The sequence below is a fragment of the Mobula hypostoma genome, chromosome 8 (genome assembly GCF_963921235.1).
Source record: "Mobula hypostoma chromosome 8, sMobHyp1.1, whole genome shotgun sequence".
NCBI classification, from domain to species: Eukaryota; Metazoa; Chordata; class Chondrichthyes; order Myliobatiformes; family Myliobatidae; genus Mobula; species Mobula hypostoma.
In genome coordinates, this window is record NC_086104.1 from 101,186,990 (window position 1) to 101,205,034 (window position 18,045).

At 44.8% G+C, this 18,045-nt stretch overlaps 1 protein-coding gene across 3 annotated transcripts in view; it reads left to right on the plus strand.

Moving 5' to 3' along the window:
• LOC134350791 (mitogen-activated protein kinase kinase kinase 21-like) overlaps positions 1-18,045 on the plus strand; it is a 160,407-nt gene that overhangs the window by 131,024 nt on the left and 11,338 nt on the right. For 2 of the 3 annotated variants that reach the window (XM_063056483.1, XM_063056484.1), the window contains exons 6-10: positions 786-908; positions 3,655-3,777; positions 7,428-7,581; positions 10,292-10,392; positions 13,211-13,957. In XM_063056483.1, coding sequence (XP_062912553.1) covers positions 786-908; positions 3,655-3,777; positions 7,428-7,581; positions 10,292-10,392; positions 13,211-13,957 — 1,248 coding nt within the window. The remainder of the gene's footprint in view (positions 1-785; positions 909-3,654; positions 3,778-7,427; positions 7,582-10,291; positions 10,393-13,210; positions 13,958-18,045) is intronic. The other variant, XM_063056485.1, reaches the window with a different exon arrangement.

Sequence of the window (18,045 nt, forward strand, 5' to 3'; positions counted from 1 at the left end):
GACTCTTAAATAGGCACATGGATGATAGAAAACTATAGGGATGTGGGAATGAAGGGTAGATTGATCTTGGAGGGAGATTTAAATATTGGGACAATGTGGGCTGAAGGGCCTGTACTGTACTGTGTTCTGTTTCACTTTCCTGACAAACCCTGACCTGTGTACAGCTCATACATGTGAGCGAGGGTTTGAGAGCTGGGCAGGATGAACTAGCCAACAGCTGTGGGGCTGCAGGTGACTGTTCTTGCTATTAGTTTGCCCATGAAGAATACACTAATGCCCATTCTACAAATCCAGTATCATTATTAGAGAGAACACTCAGGCTAAATTCGTTAATGTCAGCTTTAAGAATGGCAAAATAAAATATGAAATGCATCCCAGATTGTCTGTTCCTTTTTCTGGTGGCACAGTAGCCTAGCCCTATTACAGCACCAGTGATCCAGGTTCAGTTCTGCTGTTGGCTGTAAGGAGTTTGTATCTTCTCACTGTGGGTTTCCTTTGCATGCTCTGGTTTCCTCCCATACTCCAAAGGTACGCAGCTTTGTTGGTTAGTGTTCACATGGGTGTAATTGGGCATTGTGGGCCGATGGTACTGTGTATCTAAACTTTGTGACAACTCACCTCTACTGTATGGGAATTCAGTTCGCAGCCATGTTTCTGACTTTTCAGATTATGAACCATTCACGAGAAGGAAACGCGGTTACAGTCTGGGGAAGACCTGTATTGTGACCTCTAATTCAGGTAGTTTCGTGCATCCTGTGACATTTCACTTCGTTTTGAATTGGTAGATTTTCAACACAAGATCACCGTCCAGGCATCTCCAACGCTTGACAAGCGGAAAAGTTTGAATGGCAGCAGCTGCAGTCCGCCGAGCAGCCCCACCATCATCCCAAGGCTCAGAGCGATACAGCGTAAGTAGAGTTCCATCTGTTACCTAACTCTCTTGTCTTTCAACTGCTTATCGTTGGAAGATTCAATCAAATTTTACTGAAGAGAAATGAAAGAATTGGACAACACAGGCAAAATGCTGGAGGAATTCAGTAAGTCAGTCAGCATCTTTGGAGGGGAATATACAGCTGCTTGACCTGCTGAATTCCTGAAGCATTTTGTGTGTGTGTGTATATGTGTTGCTCAAGATTTCTAGCATCTGTAAATTGGGGGACCCCTTCGTCAAGCACCTCGCATCATCTGTCACAAGTGGGACTACCTTTTGGCCACATTTTAATTCCCATTCCCATGTCAGTCCGTGCCAAGATGAGGCCACCATTAAGGTGGAGGAGCAACACCTTATATTCCATCTGGATAGCCTCTAACCTGATGGAATGAATATCAATTTCTCCTTCCAGTAAACAAATCCTCCCCCCCCCCCAACCTTTCCCTATTCCCCACTCTGACTTTTTACTTCTCGCCTGCCTATTACTTCCCTCTCCTCCTTCCCTTTCTCCAATGGTGTACTCTCTTCTCTTATTAGATTCTTTCTTCTCCAGCCCTTGATTTTTTCCTACCTGCCTGGCTTCACCTATCACCTTCCAGCTGGCCTCTTTCCCTCTCCTTACCTTTTTATTCTGGCATCTTCCATATCAGTCCTGAAGAAGAGCCTTGGCCTCAAGCGTCAACTGTTTACTCCTCTCCATAGATGCTGCCTGACCTGCTGAGTTCCTCCAGCATCTTGTGTGTGTTGCTTTGGATTTCCAGTATCTGCAGACTTTCTTGTGTTTATGATCTGCAGAATCTCTTGTGCTTGGGGTTCTTTTTGTTCATTTTCCTTAACTCCTCTATATGTAGATGAAAAAAATCATCCTAAGATTATTTCTTTCCATAGATGCGGACTGACCTGCTGAGTTCCTCCACTATTTTGTGTGTGTTGCTTTGGATTTCCAGCATCTGCAGTTTCTTTTGTGATTCAGCTTTGGTTTAACGATCTCTAATTGAAAGATTCCTGTTCCCTCTGATTAATAACCCCCCCCGCCCCCTTTGGTGTCCTTTCACTAGCACCTAGTTTGGGATTAGAACCTCGCTGGTGACTGATACTCTTTATTGTGGTATTTCTGTCATCTTTTGCTTTTTTCTCCCTCCACTTTGCATTGCAGAAAAGAATTGTAGTGAAAAACCTTTTGCATCTATCGCTAAACATGGCTGTGACGTCATGTCTTTGACTGACCGAAACCCTAAGCAGTAAAAATAATGAGAATTCCCGTTTTCACGCCAGACAGAAACAATCTACTCTGATGCACTCTGCAAAGTGTAAACCTTGCTAACTGCAACATTTGGTGTGTAGACATAGAGCCTGGAGATCGCTTGTTCATTTCTGCTGATTTGAACTTAAATCTGTTTGGAAACCCAAAACTGCTCTCCGAACACACAAAACGCTGGAGGAGCTCAGTGAGTCAGGCAGCATCGATGGAGAGGAGTAAGCAGTCGATGCCTTAGGTTGAGAGCCTTCAGCTGCAAACACAGCTATGAAGCTGGTAAAATTGGATCAGAGTACTGCACTGTACCGTACATTCCTGCCTGACTTTCTGAGTTCCTCCAGCATTTTGTGTGTGTTGCCAAAGTCAATGCACAAGTACACGTGTGCACAGGTGCAATGAAAAGCTTACTTGTAGCAGCATTCACAAGAAAAACATCAGTTGCAAGGCCGTAAGAAATAGGAGCAGCATCAGTCCCATTCAGCCCACCGAGTCTACTCTGCCATTTGATTACGGCTGTTTTATTTGCCCTCTCAAACCTATTCTCCAGCCTTCTCCCCGTAACCATTGGCACCCTGATTAATCAAGAAATTTTACACAAATTTTACAACAAAAGAGATAACTGGAACAAAACAAAGTTTATTTTAGTGCAAAGTGGTCAGTGTTGCTGAACTGCAGTGATTAAGGTTGGTTCAAGAGCTGAATGGTTGAAAGGGAAGTTGCTGTTCTTGAACCTAATGGTGTGGGACCTCAGGCTTCTATAACCGGCTGCCCAGTGGGAGCAGTGTGAATATGGCATTGCCCAGAGGGCGAGAATCTTTGATAACCTATGTTGCCTTCTTGAAGAGGTGCCTCAGGTAGATATTATCAATGGTGGGAAACCAAAAGATATAGGAGCAAAATTAAGCTATTAGGCCCATTAAGTGTGCTCCACCATTCATCGTTGCCGATTTATTTCCCCTCTCAGCCCCATTCTTGTACCTTCTCCTTGTAACCTTTGACATCCTAACTAATCAAAAACCTATCAAACCTCTGCTTTAAATATACCCAATGAATTGGCCTCCACAGCAGTCTGTGGCAGCGAGTTCCACAGATTCACCACCCTCTGGATGAAGAAATTCCTCCTCGTCTCCGTTCTAAGGTGCTGACATTGTATTTTGAGGATATGTCCTCTGGTCTTAGACTCTACCACTATTAGAAGAGTTGTGCCCATGATGTCATGGGCAGAATCAATGGGATTGTGAGCTTGATTCTGGGCTTTCAGAGAATGGGATAAAATTGAACTCAAAAATGATGCAAAATATCTTGAGAATGCTGTTTTTAATTTTATTACAAGCTGCTCCTGTTCCCTCCAACTTTCTCAATGCCTTTTCACAGGCACCCATGTGATAGAACTTATCGATTGTACTTCAGTGAAATCAGCAACTTTCTCCCCCCCTCCAGCTTCCTGTGTTTTTGTTCTCTTTAGTGCGCTCCAAAGCCGATGCTGCCCATTCCAGCGCCTTTCGCAACAGCCTGTATGTTTACCAACAGGATGTGGACATTGCAAGTGAATGTACAAGCAGATCCCTCAGTAGGGCTCAGACAAAAGGCAAGATTTTCTTATTAAATCGTCAGGCACTGAATCACCTTGCTGTTGTGCACTGAGTTTATATATTTGGGGGCGGCACAGCAGCATAGCGGTAGGCGTAACGCTGTTACAGCACCGGCTGAATGTGAGGAGTTTGTACGTTCTCCTCGTGACTGCCTGGGTTTCCTCCAGGTGCTTCGGTTTCCTCCCAGAATGCAAATACACAGGGGTTAGTGGGTTAATTGGTCACATGGGTATAATTGGGCAGAACGGACGATGGGCAGAAGGGCCCATTCTCGCTCAGTAAATCAAACTATCATAGGAAAAGCTTTTGCTGAAGAGTCAATCTGACCCATCTTGTATCTTCCCCTTTAGCATTTATTTAGCATAATCAAAATGGCCTCTCTTCCTGTCTCATTTTCTTACCATTTTGCTTTGCATATTGGTATTGAGGATGACTGAACTCAAAACGCTCCTAGCACTTAACTCCAATATATTGTATTTTGAGAGAGCAAACTGTTGTAAGGTTTGTACAGTGACTGATAGGACCCTGGAGAATGTAATGGAACAGAGGGGACCTAGGAGTTCAGGTACATAGTTCACTGAAAGCAGCATCAAGATAGATAAGGTATTGAAGAAGGAATTAGCACACTGGCCTTCACCAGTCAGGTCATTGAGTATTGGGCTTGGGAAGATGTGTTGCAGTTGTTAAAGAAGGTGAAGCTGCGCTTGGAGAATTGTGTACAGTTTTGCCCACTTTGTTATAGGAAAGATGTTATTAAACTAGAAAGAGTTTAGAAAAGATTTACCAGGATTTTGCCTGGTCTCGGGGTGGGTGGGGGGAGAGTGCAGGTTTTTTTCTGGAACGTAGGAGATTGAGGGGTGACCTGATAGAGGTGTGTATGATCATGTGGCACATAGACAGGCTGAAAGCACATTGCACCCTGGGGAAAAAGGCATAGTTTTGGATCAAAGATGAGGAGTTTACAAAAGACAAGAGGGGTAGCTTCTTCACTCAAAAGGTGATGCAAATTAGGAATGCAGTGCCCCACTGGGCATATTAGCAACAATTAAAAGATGTCTAGATAAATACATGGGTAAGAGAGCTTTAGCAGGCTATGGGCCAAATGCTGGAAATGGGACGAGATGACTGGGTAACACCGTCGGTGTGGATGAACTGGGCTGTAGGCCTTTTTCCATGCTGCCTGACTGGATCTGATGATATTGATCCAGTGGTTTTCAGGTCAACTTGGTGATTATGGCCATTTAGTAAATGTCATGAGAACAATGAATGAACTAAGTTCAGAAAAAGAGAAAAAAATCGTGGTCACCTCATACCCAGACTAAAGATAAACAAAATTCGAGTGATAATTAACCTGTTGGATCTAGCCAGATTCAAGTGGCATGATAAATGCTGCAGAAAAACTGAGAAGCTTTGAGAAAATTACAAAACAGCTATACTACAATTACTGGAAATTTTACTGAACAATTACACATATATATTTAGGTGATTGTATAAAAATAATATGCACGCATAGGAAAGTTAAAACACAAGAAAAATAACAATTCCCCACCCCAATCCAGCAGACTATGTAAATAGAAATTATCCATGGAGGAAAAGCTATGAAAGATCTTGACAGTATTAATAGTTAAAGGGTTAATGGCCAAGTTCTTGTTTTATTCCACAGTACTTCAAATTGTCTGATTATTTTAATAAACCAATTATAAGCAGTCTGTTTCTCTGTCGCCCCCGACGGACAATGAAAGTTGGGAGTGATCTACCATGCGAGGTAACAGAGATGAAAAGCATCAGGGTTAATCAAAGTGCAATTAGATACATGCTGAAAGTTAATACAAGATGAACTGTTGAATGAACTGACCTGTCTTCATCCTTGACTTCACCTCCTTTGAAGTGATTGTTTTCGTATTTACACAGCCCTAGTCTGGGCAGCCACCACTGAATAGTGCACTTCAGATTAAATCTGCCTGTTGTCACATATCTTTCAGTTGCCAGACATCCGTCCATCTTTCCCTCCCTCTCTAGTAGATTCTGCTCTGTTACCCATTGGGCTGCTGCTGGAATTTCCCTCGTTCTCTTCAGCTCTTGGGTCTAATTAGCAAAAGCCAGAGCAAAACTTTCAATTGTTCAGAGTGGATAACTTCACTTACTACAACTCTACAACCTACTGACCTACTTTCAAGGACTCATGTTCTCAGTATTATATAATTCAGTTTGCACATTGGTTGTTGTTCAGTCTTTGTCTATGTGTAGTTTTCCGTGTCCTGGATCGGTCCCTACAGCTTCCCTTAGGAGAACATCATACTCAGTTTAAGTGATCACAGTACCACTACTACTCTAGTTCTTCGTAAAATCTGTTCTATTTCTTTATTTCCTGTAAAAACCTGCAGGAACATGAACTTCAGGTATTATATGATAACATGTACATACTTTGATAATTTTACTCTAAAGCTTACTTTGACTTTAGGGTGTTCTCTGCAGGGCTTTCATAGAAACATAGAAAATAGGTGCAGGAGTAGGCCATTCAGCCCTTCGAACCTGCACCGCCATTTATTATGATCATGGCTGATCATCCAACTCAGAACCCTGCACCAGCCTTCCCTCCATACCCCCGATCCCCGTAGCCACAAGGGCCATATCTAACTCCCTCTTAAATATAGCCAATGAACTGGCCTTAACTGTTTCCTGTGGCAGAGAATTCCACAGATTCACCACTCTCTGTGTGAAGAAGTTTTTCCTAATCTCGGTCCTAAAAGGCTTCCCCTTTATCCTCAAACTGTAACCCCTCGTTCTGGACTTCCCCCAACATCGGGAACAATCTTCCTGCATCTAGCCTGTCCAATCCCTTTAGGATTTTATACGTTTCAATCAGATCCCCCCTCAATCTTCTAAATTCCAACGAGTACAAGCCCAGTTCATCCAGTCTTTCTTCATATGAAAGTTCTGCCATCCCAGGAATCAATCTGGTGAACCTTCTTTGTACTCCCTCTATGGCAAGGATGTCTTTCCTCAGATTAGGGGACCAAAACTGCACACAATACTCCACACAATACTCCAGGTGTGGTCTCACCAAGGCCTTGTACAACTGCAGTAGTACCTCCCTGCTCCTGTACTCGAATCCTCTCGCTATAAATGCCAGCATACCATTCGCCTTTTTCACCGCCTGCTGTACCTGCATGCCCACTTTCAATGACTGGTGTATAATGACACCCAGGTCTCGTTGCACCTCCCCTTTTCCTAATCGGCCACCATTCAGATAATAATCTGTTTTCCTATTTTTGCCACCAAAGTGGATAACTTCACATTTATCCACATTAAATTGCATCTGCCATGAATTTTCGTGCTTTTAAATAAGTGCTGTTGCTTCCTTTGTCCCCTCTGTCTCTGTCTCTGTCTCTCTCCCCCTCTCCCCCCTCCCCCTCCCCCCTCTCCCCCTCTCCCCCTCTCCCCCCTGTCCCCCCTCTCCCCCCTCTCCGCCTCTCCCCCTCTCCCCCATCTCCGCCTCTCCCCCTCTCCCCCCCTCTCCCCCTCCATTTCTGGTTTAAACTTCAGACCATTTCTGGAACCATCGAGCGGGGTGGGGTGTATATTTCCCTTCCCTTGAATTACTTGGAATGGTTTTCAAGTTTCTGATCTATTGTGTACTGTATAGTTACCCTTGATGAGAGCAATAGGACCTGGGGTAAAAGCACAGTCTATCGGCAAGAAGATTACGATGAAGAAGTGCAGAAAGCATGCAAGAAGAAAGGGCGGACGTGGGGTCCTAGTTCTATGCAAACCAAGGAGCGTGCCAGTTGTGAGGAAAGGTGAGTGCTGAGAGATGAGTTTCCCCTGCTTGCTGGTGTTGTCGAGCCTGGTGCCACTCCTCCAGCATCTGTCAGTGAAGTTAGTCTGAGGGTATCTACAACAATCAGCTGGCAAGCTCATCGGTTCATGGTGGGGAAGGACTTGCGGACGTTTTGGGTTGAAATCCTGCATTATTCCTTATTCTATTCCCCCCCCCCACCTCACCCCCATGCATGCGGCGTGAGGCACTGAGTTTATCCAACTAATTGTTGCCTCAGTTTCCAGCCACTTGTCTCCACAGACCATTTTGTTTCTGCTTGAACCCACTTCTAATTTGATGTTCATGCAGTTTTAGGAATTGTGATCATGAAATGGGAACCTGTGCTGAAGTAATCCCTGCCCCACCTTCTTTCTCAACTGAATACTTCACTTTTCCCTTTCGTCTCCCCTGCTCCCTGCATACCTTCCCACCACACTCTATCCATCCTAACACTCACTCCAACTTCTCCAAACCCACTTAAAGTTATGATCTCCAACCTCACTTTTACCAAGCTTCATTCATTGTTGGGGGAGAATTGTTGTGTAGCTTCCAAGTTCAGCTGACCACCTTGAAGTAGCGCTGAGCTCTGGTCAGATTGGCCACTGGGGAAAGGGTCCAGAGGACATCTGTGAAACACTTCCAGCACACAAAGATGGGAAGGGAGGAGACTGTTAATCTAATGAGGACTCTGTATTTTAACAGTTTACAAAATATGTAGAACTGTAGAGTGAATGAATACGGAGTGCCCCGTAACCAATTAGCAGTAAATATGGGTTCCTGACCCACAGACCAGGAGACAAAAGAGCATAATTAGGCCATTCAGCCCATCAATTCTGCTCCACCATTCGATCATAGCCAATCAATGTTCTCTCTCAACCCCCATTCTTCTGACTTCTCCCCTTTACCTGATTTGAGTGTACTCTATATTACACTGACCTATTTATTATAAATTACTATGATTGCACATTGCACATTTAGACAGATTTTTACTCCTCATGTATGCGAAGGATGTAAGAAATAAAGTCAATTCAATTCAATAACCTTTGACACCCGTTCTAATTAAGAACCTATCAACCTGCTCTTTAAATATACCCAGCAACACACATAAAAGTTGCTGGTGAACGCAGCAGGCCAGGCAGCATCTCTAGGAAGAGGTACAGTCGACGTTTCAGGCCAAGACCCTTCGTCAGGACTAACTGAAGGAAGAGTGAGTAAGGGATTTGAAAGTTGGAGCGGGAGGGGGAGATCCAAAATGATAGGAGAAGCCAGGAGGGGGAGGGATGGAGCCAAGAGCTGGACAGGTGATAGGCAAAAGGGATACGAGAGGATCATGGGACAGGAGGTCTGGGAAGAAAGACAAGGGGTGGGAGGGGGGTGGGGGGGTGGGACCCAGAGGATGGGCAAGGGGTATAGTGAGAGGGACAGAGGGAGAAAAAGGAGAGTGAGAGAAAGAATGTGTGTATAAAAATAAGTAACAGATGGGGTACGAGGGGGAGGTGGGGCATTAGCGGAAGTTAGAGAAGTCGATGTTCATGCCATCAGGTTGGAGGCTACCCAGACAGAATATAAGGTGTTGTTCCTCCAACCTGAGTGTGGCTTCATCTTTACAGTAGAGGAGGCCGTGGATAGACATGTCAGAATGGGAATGGGATGTGGAATTAAAATGTGTGGCCACTGGGAGATCCTGCTTTCTCTGGCGGACAGAGCGTAGGTGTTCAGCAAAGCGGTCTCCCAGTCTGCGTCGGGTCTTGCCAATATATAAAAGGCCACATCGGGAGCACCGGATGCAGTATATCACCCCAGCCGACTCACAGGTGAAGTGTTGCCTCACCTGGAAGGACTGTTTGGGGCCCTGAATGGTGGTAAGGGAGGAAGTGTAAGGGCATGTGTAGCACTTGTTCCGCTTACACGGATAAGTGCCAGGAGGGAGATCAGTGGAGAGGGATGGGGGGGACGAATGGACAAGGGAGTCGCGTAGGGAGCGATCCCTGCGGAATGCAGAGGGGGGGGAGGGAAAGATGTGCTTAGTGGTGGGATCCTGTTGGAGGTGGCGGAAGTTACGGAGAATAATATGTTGGACCCAGAGGCTGATGGGGTGGTAGGTGAGGACCAGGGGAACCCTATTCCTAGTGGGGTGGCAGGAGGATGGAGTGAGAGCAGATGTACGTGAAATGGGGGAGATGCGTTTAAGAGCAGAGTTGATAGTGGAGGAAGGGAAGCCCCTTTCTTTAAAAGAGGAAGACGTTTCCCTCATCCTGGAATGAAAAACCTCATCCTGAGAGCAGATACGGAGGAGAGGGTCCGGAGGAGATTTATGAGAATGATCCTGGGAGTGAAACGGTTAATGTATGAGGAGTGTTTGATACACCCTCTGCAGTTTAGAAGAATGAGGGGGGCATCTCATTGAAACCCACTGAATATTAAAAGGCCTAGATAGATTGGACATGGAGAGGCTGTTTCCAATAGTGGGAGAGTCTAGGGGCAGAAGGCACGGCCTCAAAAGTTCTCTTTATGGAGAGTGCTAAACGACAACACCTCTAGCAGATCATGTTCTCTAAGCCTGTGTAATTGTCTTGTGTTCTCTAGATGCGATCAGACATGGAAGCTTTAACATTTTTGAGTGTACCTTTAATCTTTAAAGATAAAACAGAGCGACAATAAAACAAGATGATATTTGTTTTGAACATTAGGACAAGGCCTTTGTCAGATGGGAATAATCCATGGTCTACCAGCTTACTGAAGTCTCCAACTTTACCTCTGACCTCCGTTTTTGCAAATGTTGCAGACCAGGGTAAGAATTTTCCCTATGATGTGAATTGGTAATTTTTATACACAACAGATGAAGGTTGACACACAGTTAAACCAGTGACATTAACAAAGGGTATTTGACTTAGTGACATAGTGATGGTTTTCATTCAAACCCCACAAGTCGTGCATTGTGCAGGGATGTCAAGGTTACCTAGTGTTTAATTCACACCCTGAATTAAGTTTATTTCCAAGCAAGGTTAAAAGAAATATTAAGGATTTAAAGATAAGCCTTATTGTCACAAGTACATCGAAATATATAGTGAAATATCTTGTTCGTGATGGTGGTATTTATATGTTTCAAGATGCTGTATTTGGTATTAGTGCACCTGGACCAAGGAATAAATCGCACAAGATTCCCTGCTGCTGTTGGTAATTGCATGGTTACTGGCCTTTGAAGCCCTTTTTCATATCGCCGCAAGGCCACTTTTGACATCTGAACCTCAATATTGGTACTCGGTTGTCTGTTTTTGAGATATGTACAAGGACCAGTCTCTCCATCACCTCTAGTCAAATTGTTCAAGTTTGACTACCATGCTCCAGAAACACGAAAACAGACGAAGAATGTAATTGGAAGCAAATGTGAACTTTATGGCCTCTTGACCCTGTTCATCCTTGACCATCAGATCATGACTGGTCTGATGTGTTTGTGATCTGATTATAACTAAGAGCCACAACTTGCACCAAAGTCCAACCTCTTCATTACCTCTTGTCAACTTATCCATGTTTGACTACCACAGTTCAGAAACACCATGTGATCTGATTATTACTGATAGCCACAATCCTTGATCTTCTCAAACATTCTTTTTCAGTCATAAATGTATTTATGACTCTCTACACACATTTCCCTGGAGTAGTAAATTCCGAAGATTCTTACCTCTCCTAAGAAAAGGAATTTCTCAGTTATACAAGGAATCTTGATAAGAATATAAGAACCAACAGCAGGAGTGGCCATCTGACCCATTGAGCCCGCTCCGCCATCCAATAAGAATGCAAGGACCAGGAGCAGGAGTCGGCTGTCAGGTCTGCTCCACCATTTAATGAAATCATGGCTGATCCCGCCGTGGACTCGGTTCCACCTAGCTGCCTTTTTCCCTATAACCCTGAATTCCCCTGCTGTGCAAAAATCTACCTCACTGTGTCTTAACTGTATTTACTGAGGTAGCCTTTATGCTTACCTGGGCAGAGAGTTCCACAGATTCGCTGCTCTCTGGAAAAGCCGTCTCTATTCAGACTGAATTACTGAAGTGGAGAATGTTTCTGTGTTTTTCTTTACATTATTTTTTAATATGAGACTATGTGTAGATTTTGACCTCTGGTCTGGGGTCTGTTAAAGCTAGTGTAATACACACAAAAAGCTGGGGGAACTCAGCAGGTTAGGTAGCATTGAAGGAGAGGAATAAACAGTCAAGGTTTTGGGCTGAGACCTTTCATCAGGACTGGAAAGGAAAGGGGAAGAAGCCCGAATAAGATGGGGGGAAGTGAAGGTGTAATAGTGGTGGCTGAGAGGTGAAGTCAAGTGAGGGGGAAGCTGAGTGGGTGGATGGGGGGGAGGGGAAGGGATGAAGTTAGAATTGGGGAGGTGATGGGTGGAAAGGGTAAAGGACTGAAGAAGAAAGAATCTGATAGTTGAGGAGAGTGAACATTGGAAGAAAGGGCAGGAGCAGGGGCACCAGAAGGAGGTGATAGGCAGGTAAGCAGAGAAGGATAGATACTGTTACAGCTAATGCAAAGGTGCTCGACAATGTGGTCCCCTAATCTATGTCGAGTTTCACCAATGTTGATGAGGCCATACCAGGAGCACTGTATGTAGTAGGTGACCCTGACAGACTCACAATGAAGTGTTGCCTCACCTGTAAGGACTGTTTAGGGCCCTGAATAGAGGTAAGGAAGGAGCTGAATGGGCAGATGTAGCATTTCAGTCACATGCAGTGATATGTGCCAGAAAGAAGATCGGGGAGAGGGGCAAAGAGACAAGGGAGTCACTGAGACCACGATTCCTGTGGAAAATGGAGTGGGGCTGGTGGGGAGGTAAAGGTGTGTTTAGTGGTGGGATCCCATCAAAGATGGCTGAATTTGAATGCAGAAGCTAGTGGGGTGGTAGGTAAAGACAAGAGGGACTCACCCTTTTATGACTGTGGGAAGATGGGGTGAGGGAGGATGTCTTGGAAATGGAAGAGATGCAGCTGAGGGCACCATCAATGGCAGAAGAAGGGAAATCCAGTTCTTTGAAGAAGTAGGACATCTCAGATCTTCTAGAATGAAAAGCCTCAGCCTGAAAATAGATGCAGCGGAGACGCGAGATCTGAGAAAAGGAAATGGCATTTTTATTAGTGACAGGGTGAGAAGTGGCTCAGTCAACATAGCTGTGAGAGGCAGTAGGTTTATAAAAATCAATGAACAATGTCTCCAGAGCTGGGGGCACAGATCGAGAAAGGAGAGCGAGGTATCGGAGATGTTTAATGATTTGGAACTGCTGTTTCCTGAGACCTGGATTCCAGCTGCAGACTACAAAGCTATCAGTATAGATGAAAATTAATTCTTTTTTAAGACTACTTGCCTTTATCAAATAGTTTCCTCCCACATTCCAAAGGCATACGTGTTAGGGTTCATAAATTAGGGGCGTGGTGACATTTGCAGGCTGACCAGTGCATCCTCAACACCAGCAATGCATTTCACTCTGTGTTTCGATATACATGTGACAAATAAAGTTAATCTGTAATCTTTATCAGCATTCTATTCATAGGTTTCTTTTGTTTGCAAATATGTACTGTTACTGAAACATGTAATTCTCTTACCAACAGGGATTGCATCTGAACAGAATCAAGCTGTTGAAGACTATGAGAATCGACCAAAGCAGTCCAAATTACCTAATCAGGTGTATATTGATCTACCTCTTCGTAAAGATCAGGGAGAGGGAGATGGGGGCAGCGAGAGCCAGGAAGAGATGACGACGACACCTATTAGCTCGACCAACAGCACCCCACAGGTCACTCCTACAAATAGCCTGAAGAGATTCGTTCAGAGGAAGAAAACTGACATGGTTCTGTACGGCTGTGCTGTGCTGCTGGCCTCCGTGGCCCTGGGCTTCGATGTCCGGGAAGTGAATAAGTCAGAGGAAATTGAAGTCAGGGAGGAGAAGAAGAAGAAGGAGGGACTCTTTCAGAGAACCAGCAGGTTCCGCAGAAGCACAAGTCCCCCGAACAGGACAGCCTCCAGGAAGGATGAGGCCAACATCCCCTCACTGAACTCACCTGCTGTCAATCTCTTGTCAATGTCTTCCATTTCTGAATGTAACTCCACCAGGTCCTTGCTCAGGTCAGACAGCGAGGATGCATCCATTTTTAGTGCAGCACTTGCTCCTTCCGCCACCATCCACAAAACAGAATTCTTGACCGACAATCCTTCAAACAATTCCGTCAATGGGACACACAAGACTCTGGAAAGGTCACCTCTGTGGGACACTGAGAGTTTGAAAGAGTCTAGTCCAGTGCCTAGAGAGGCAGCTGTTAAATCCACTGGCCAGTTTCCACCAGAAGGAAGCCCAACCAGTAAGTTTCTTAATTATAGGCCACGTGTCAACCGGGTATCTTGTTCAGTGTCCAGTTTAGGGAGGATGCATCAAGAGTCAGAGTGGAACTATTTTAAACAGGAATTTAAACGTGTCATTCTATTTCCATTCCACTATTGTGTCTGACTGGAAGTCACAGTGCTGCTTTCAAAGGGGAATTGCAAAGATTTCCCCATCTATTTCAGTAGAGCTCCACCATAGTTAGAGATTGGTAAATTGGTTTATTATTGTCACATGCTGAGGTGAAAAACTTATCTTGCATGCCATCTATATAGATCATTTCGTCACATCAGTTGAGGTAGTACAAGGAAAAAGAACAGCCGATGGAATTGATGGCTTTGTGGCCAACTTATGGATGCTACAAAAATAACTGGAAGAGCAGGCAGTGTTGACAAAGCAGTAAGTCTGCAGAAGGATTTGAACTGAGTGAGAGAATGGGCAAAGAAGAGAGAGAGATGGGTCACAGTGTAGAGAAGTGCAAGGAAAAAAGGCATAAACTATTTTCTAAACAGGGAGAAACTTCAGAAATCAGGTGCAAAATGACTTGGAAGTCTTTGTGCAGGAGTCCCTCAAGGTTAATTTGCAGGTTGTGTCTGTAGTAAGGAAGGCAAATGCAATTTTAGCATTCATTTCGAGAAACAAGAATATAAAAGCAAGGATGTGATGCTGAGTCTATATAAAGCACTGATGTGTTCTCAGCTGGAATATTGTGAGCAGTTTTGGGCCCCAGACCTAAGAAAAGATGTGCTGACATTGGAGAAGATCCAGCATTATATCTGCCCCTACACCGCCTCCCTCACTACCATTCAGGGTCCTCAACGATCCTTCCAGGTGAGACCACACTTCACCTGTGGGTGTATTGGGGTCATGTACTGTGTCCGGTGCTCCCGGTGTGGCCTCTTGTATATCGGTGAGACCCGGCGTAGATTGGGAGACCGCTTCGCCGAGAACCTATGCTCCATCTGCCAGAAAAAGTGAGATCTCCCAGTGGCCACCCAATTTAATTCCACTTCGCATTTCCATTCCAAATATGTCTATCCATGGCCGTGATGAGGCCATGCTCAGGTTGAAGGAACAACACCTTATATTTCGTTTGGGTAGACTCCAACCTAATGGCATCAACATAGATTTCTCAATCTTCCAGTAATGCCCCCCACTCCCCTTCACCATTCCCCATTCCTTTTTCCCTCTCTCACCTTATCTCCTTGCCTGCCCATTACCACCCCCTGGTGCTTGTTCCCCTTTACTTTCTTTCATGGCCTTCTGTCCTCTCCTATCAGACCCCCCCCTTCTCCAGCCCTGTATATCTTTCACCAGTCAACAACCCAGCTCTTTGCTTCACCCATCCCCCTCTCAGTTTCACTTACCACCTTATGTTTCTCCCTCCCATTCCCTTACCTTTTACATCTTTTTTTCTTCAGTCCAGCTGAAAGGTCTCAGCCCAAAATGTCGACTGTACTCTTTTCCAAAGATGTCACCTGGCCTGGGGGGTTCCTCCAGCATTTTGTGTGTGTTGGAGCAGATCCAAAGGAGATTTATGAGATGGATCCTGCGAATGAAAGAAGAATGAAGGAGGATATCATTGAAATCTATCGAATATTGAAAAACCTAGATAGAGTGAACATGCAGAGAATGTTTTCATTGGTGGGAGAGTCCAGGACCAGAGGGCACAGCCTCAGAATAGGAGGATGTCTCTTTAGAACAGAAATGAGGGGGAACTTCTTTAGCTAAAAGGTGACTAATCTGTCGAGTTCATTGCCACAGATGGCTGTGGAGGCCAAATCATTGGGTGTATTTAAGTGGAGTTTGATAGGTTCTCGATTAGTAAAGGTATCAGAGGTTATGGGGAGAAGGCAGAAGATCGAGTGGCAGAGCAGAGTTGATGGGCTGAATAGTCTAATTCCAATCCTACCTGATAATAATGCAGAACAGTGTTACATTTACAGAGAAAGTCCAGTGCAAGTAGTCAGTAAGATGCCAGGCCCATGCTGAAGTAGATGCTGAGCTCAGGAGTCCATCTTTTCATATTAAGGGCTCAGTAGTCTCATAACAGTGGGATAGAAGCTGTTTTTGAGTCTGGTTTTTGTACCTTATACATAATGGGAGTGTGGGGGAAGAGTACATGTTTCTGGTTTTGGGAGGGGGGTCTTCGATTATGTTGGCTGTTCTGATGAGGGTAGTGAGAGGTGTAGACAGTCCATGGAATAGAGGCTGGTTTCATGATTTGTCGAGCCGTGTCCACATCTCTTTGCAGTTTCATTTGGTCATGGGCAGCACAGTTGCCGCACTAACCCGTGATGTGTCTGGACACAGTGCTTTCCCTAAGAGTATGGAAACAGGTCTTTCATCACATCTGGTCACGGCAACAAGATGACCATCCATGCTAGTCTCATTTGCCAACATTTGGCCCATTGCCTTACAAACCTTTCCTATCCATGTACCTGTCCAACTGTCTTTTAAAAGTTGTTATTGTACTCGTTTCAGCCACTTCGTCTGGCAGCTTGTTCCACATAAGTGCCACGCTCTTGTTTGGTGAGGAGATCCATCAATTTCCTACTTCATCTGTCTCCTCACCTTAAACCCATGCCCTCTAGTTGTTGTTTTCTCAACTGGTGGGATATAAAAGACCGAGCACATTCACTGTATCTGTGCCCCTCGTAGAACCTGGTTTAAAAGCTTGCTGCTCTTGACTGGAGAACATTTTTTCAAAACAAGGAAACCGTGGTATTGAGACAGTAACCACCAGTGCAAAGAAGGCAGTGAATGTTGAGTTAGCGAGACGAGCAGTGATATCTACTGAGGGCTACGTGAGGGAGGTGGCTGGAAATCAAGGGGTGTTGTTGCTGAGGGGACAACCTTAAGCTTCAGGATGACACTGATATGGCCCAGGAGTGCAGTGGTTAGAGTAACCATTTACGGAGCCAGCCTGTAAGACTAAGGTTTGATTCCCATTGTTGTCTGTAAAGGGTTTGTATGTTCTCCCTGAGACCATGTAGGTTTCCTCCCACATTCCAAAGACATACTGGTTAGGATTTGTAAATTGTGGGCATGCTACTTTGGCACTGGAAGCAAATTCTTGTTCCAATACTTACATGTTCTTAATTTTGGAAGGATGAGAATGGGGGTGTGGGGTGGATCTCATTGAAACGTATCGAATGTTGAAAGGCCTTGATAGAGTGAATGTTTCCTATGGTAGGGCAGTCTTAAGACCAGAGGACATAGCCTCAGGATAGAGGGACATCCATTTAAAATGGAGATGAAGAGGTATTTCTTTAGCCAGGGAGTGGTGTATCTGTGGAATTCGTTGCCACAGGCAGCGTGGAAGTCAAGTATATTAAGGCAAAGGTTGATAGATTCTTGATTGGTCAGGGCATGGGAGAAAGTAGGAGACTGGAGCTGAGAGGGAAATGGATCAGCCATGATGAAATGGCGGAGCAGACGCAATGGGCCAAATGGCCTAATTCTGCTCCTGTATCTTATGGTCTTACATTGTAAGTCACTGTGAGGCATAAAAGGACTGAGGTTGTTTGAATGGGGTTAGTATAGGTAGGCAGGTAAAAAATTGGGAAAACCCAGTTAGTGCTGGGTCTCAAGAGAGAGAATTTGTGGAACGCCTACAAGTAGGCTTTTTAGAGCAGCTTGTGGCATTTCTGGATTGGTTGCGATGTAATGACCCAGATTTGATTAGGAAGCTTAAGGTAAAGGAACCTTTAGCAGGCAGTGATCATTATATGATAGAATTCACCCTGCAGTTTGAAAAGGAGATGCTAAAATCAGATGTATCAGTATTACAGTGGAGTAAAGGGAATTACAGAGGCCAAAGCCGATCGGAGGGGTTGTCCCATTGTTCGGTTAGTGTTGCTGTGGCAGCATGGCTCAAAAGGCTGGAAGGGCCTATTCCACAATGCAGCTCTAAATAGAAGGGCTGAAGGGCCTGTTTCTGTGTCACATGACTCTTGCAACTCTAATTATCTTTGGTTAATATTACATGTGAAACAGTATTTGGAAGGTGGTAGGGGTGTGCTTTGGTGCGTAGTACAACCCTGATTGTAGACCTCTTATTCATTG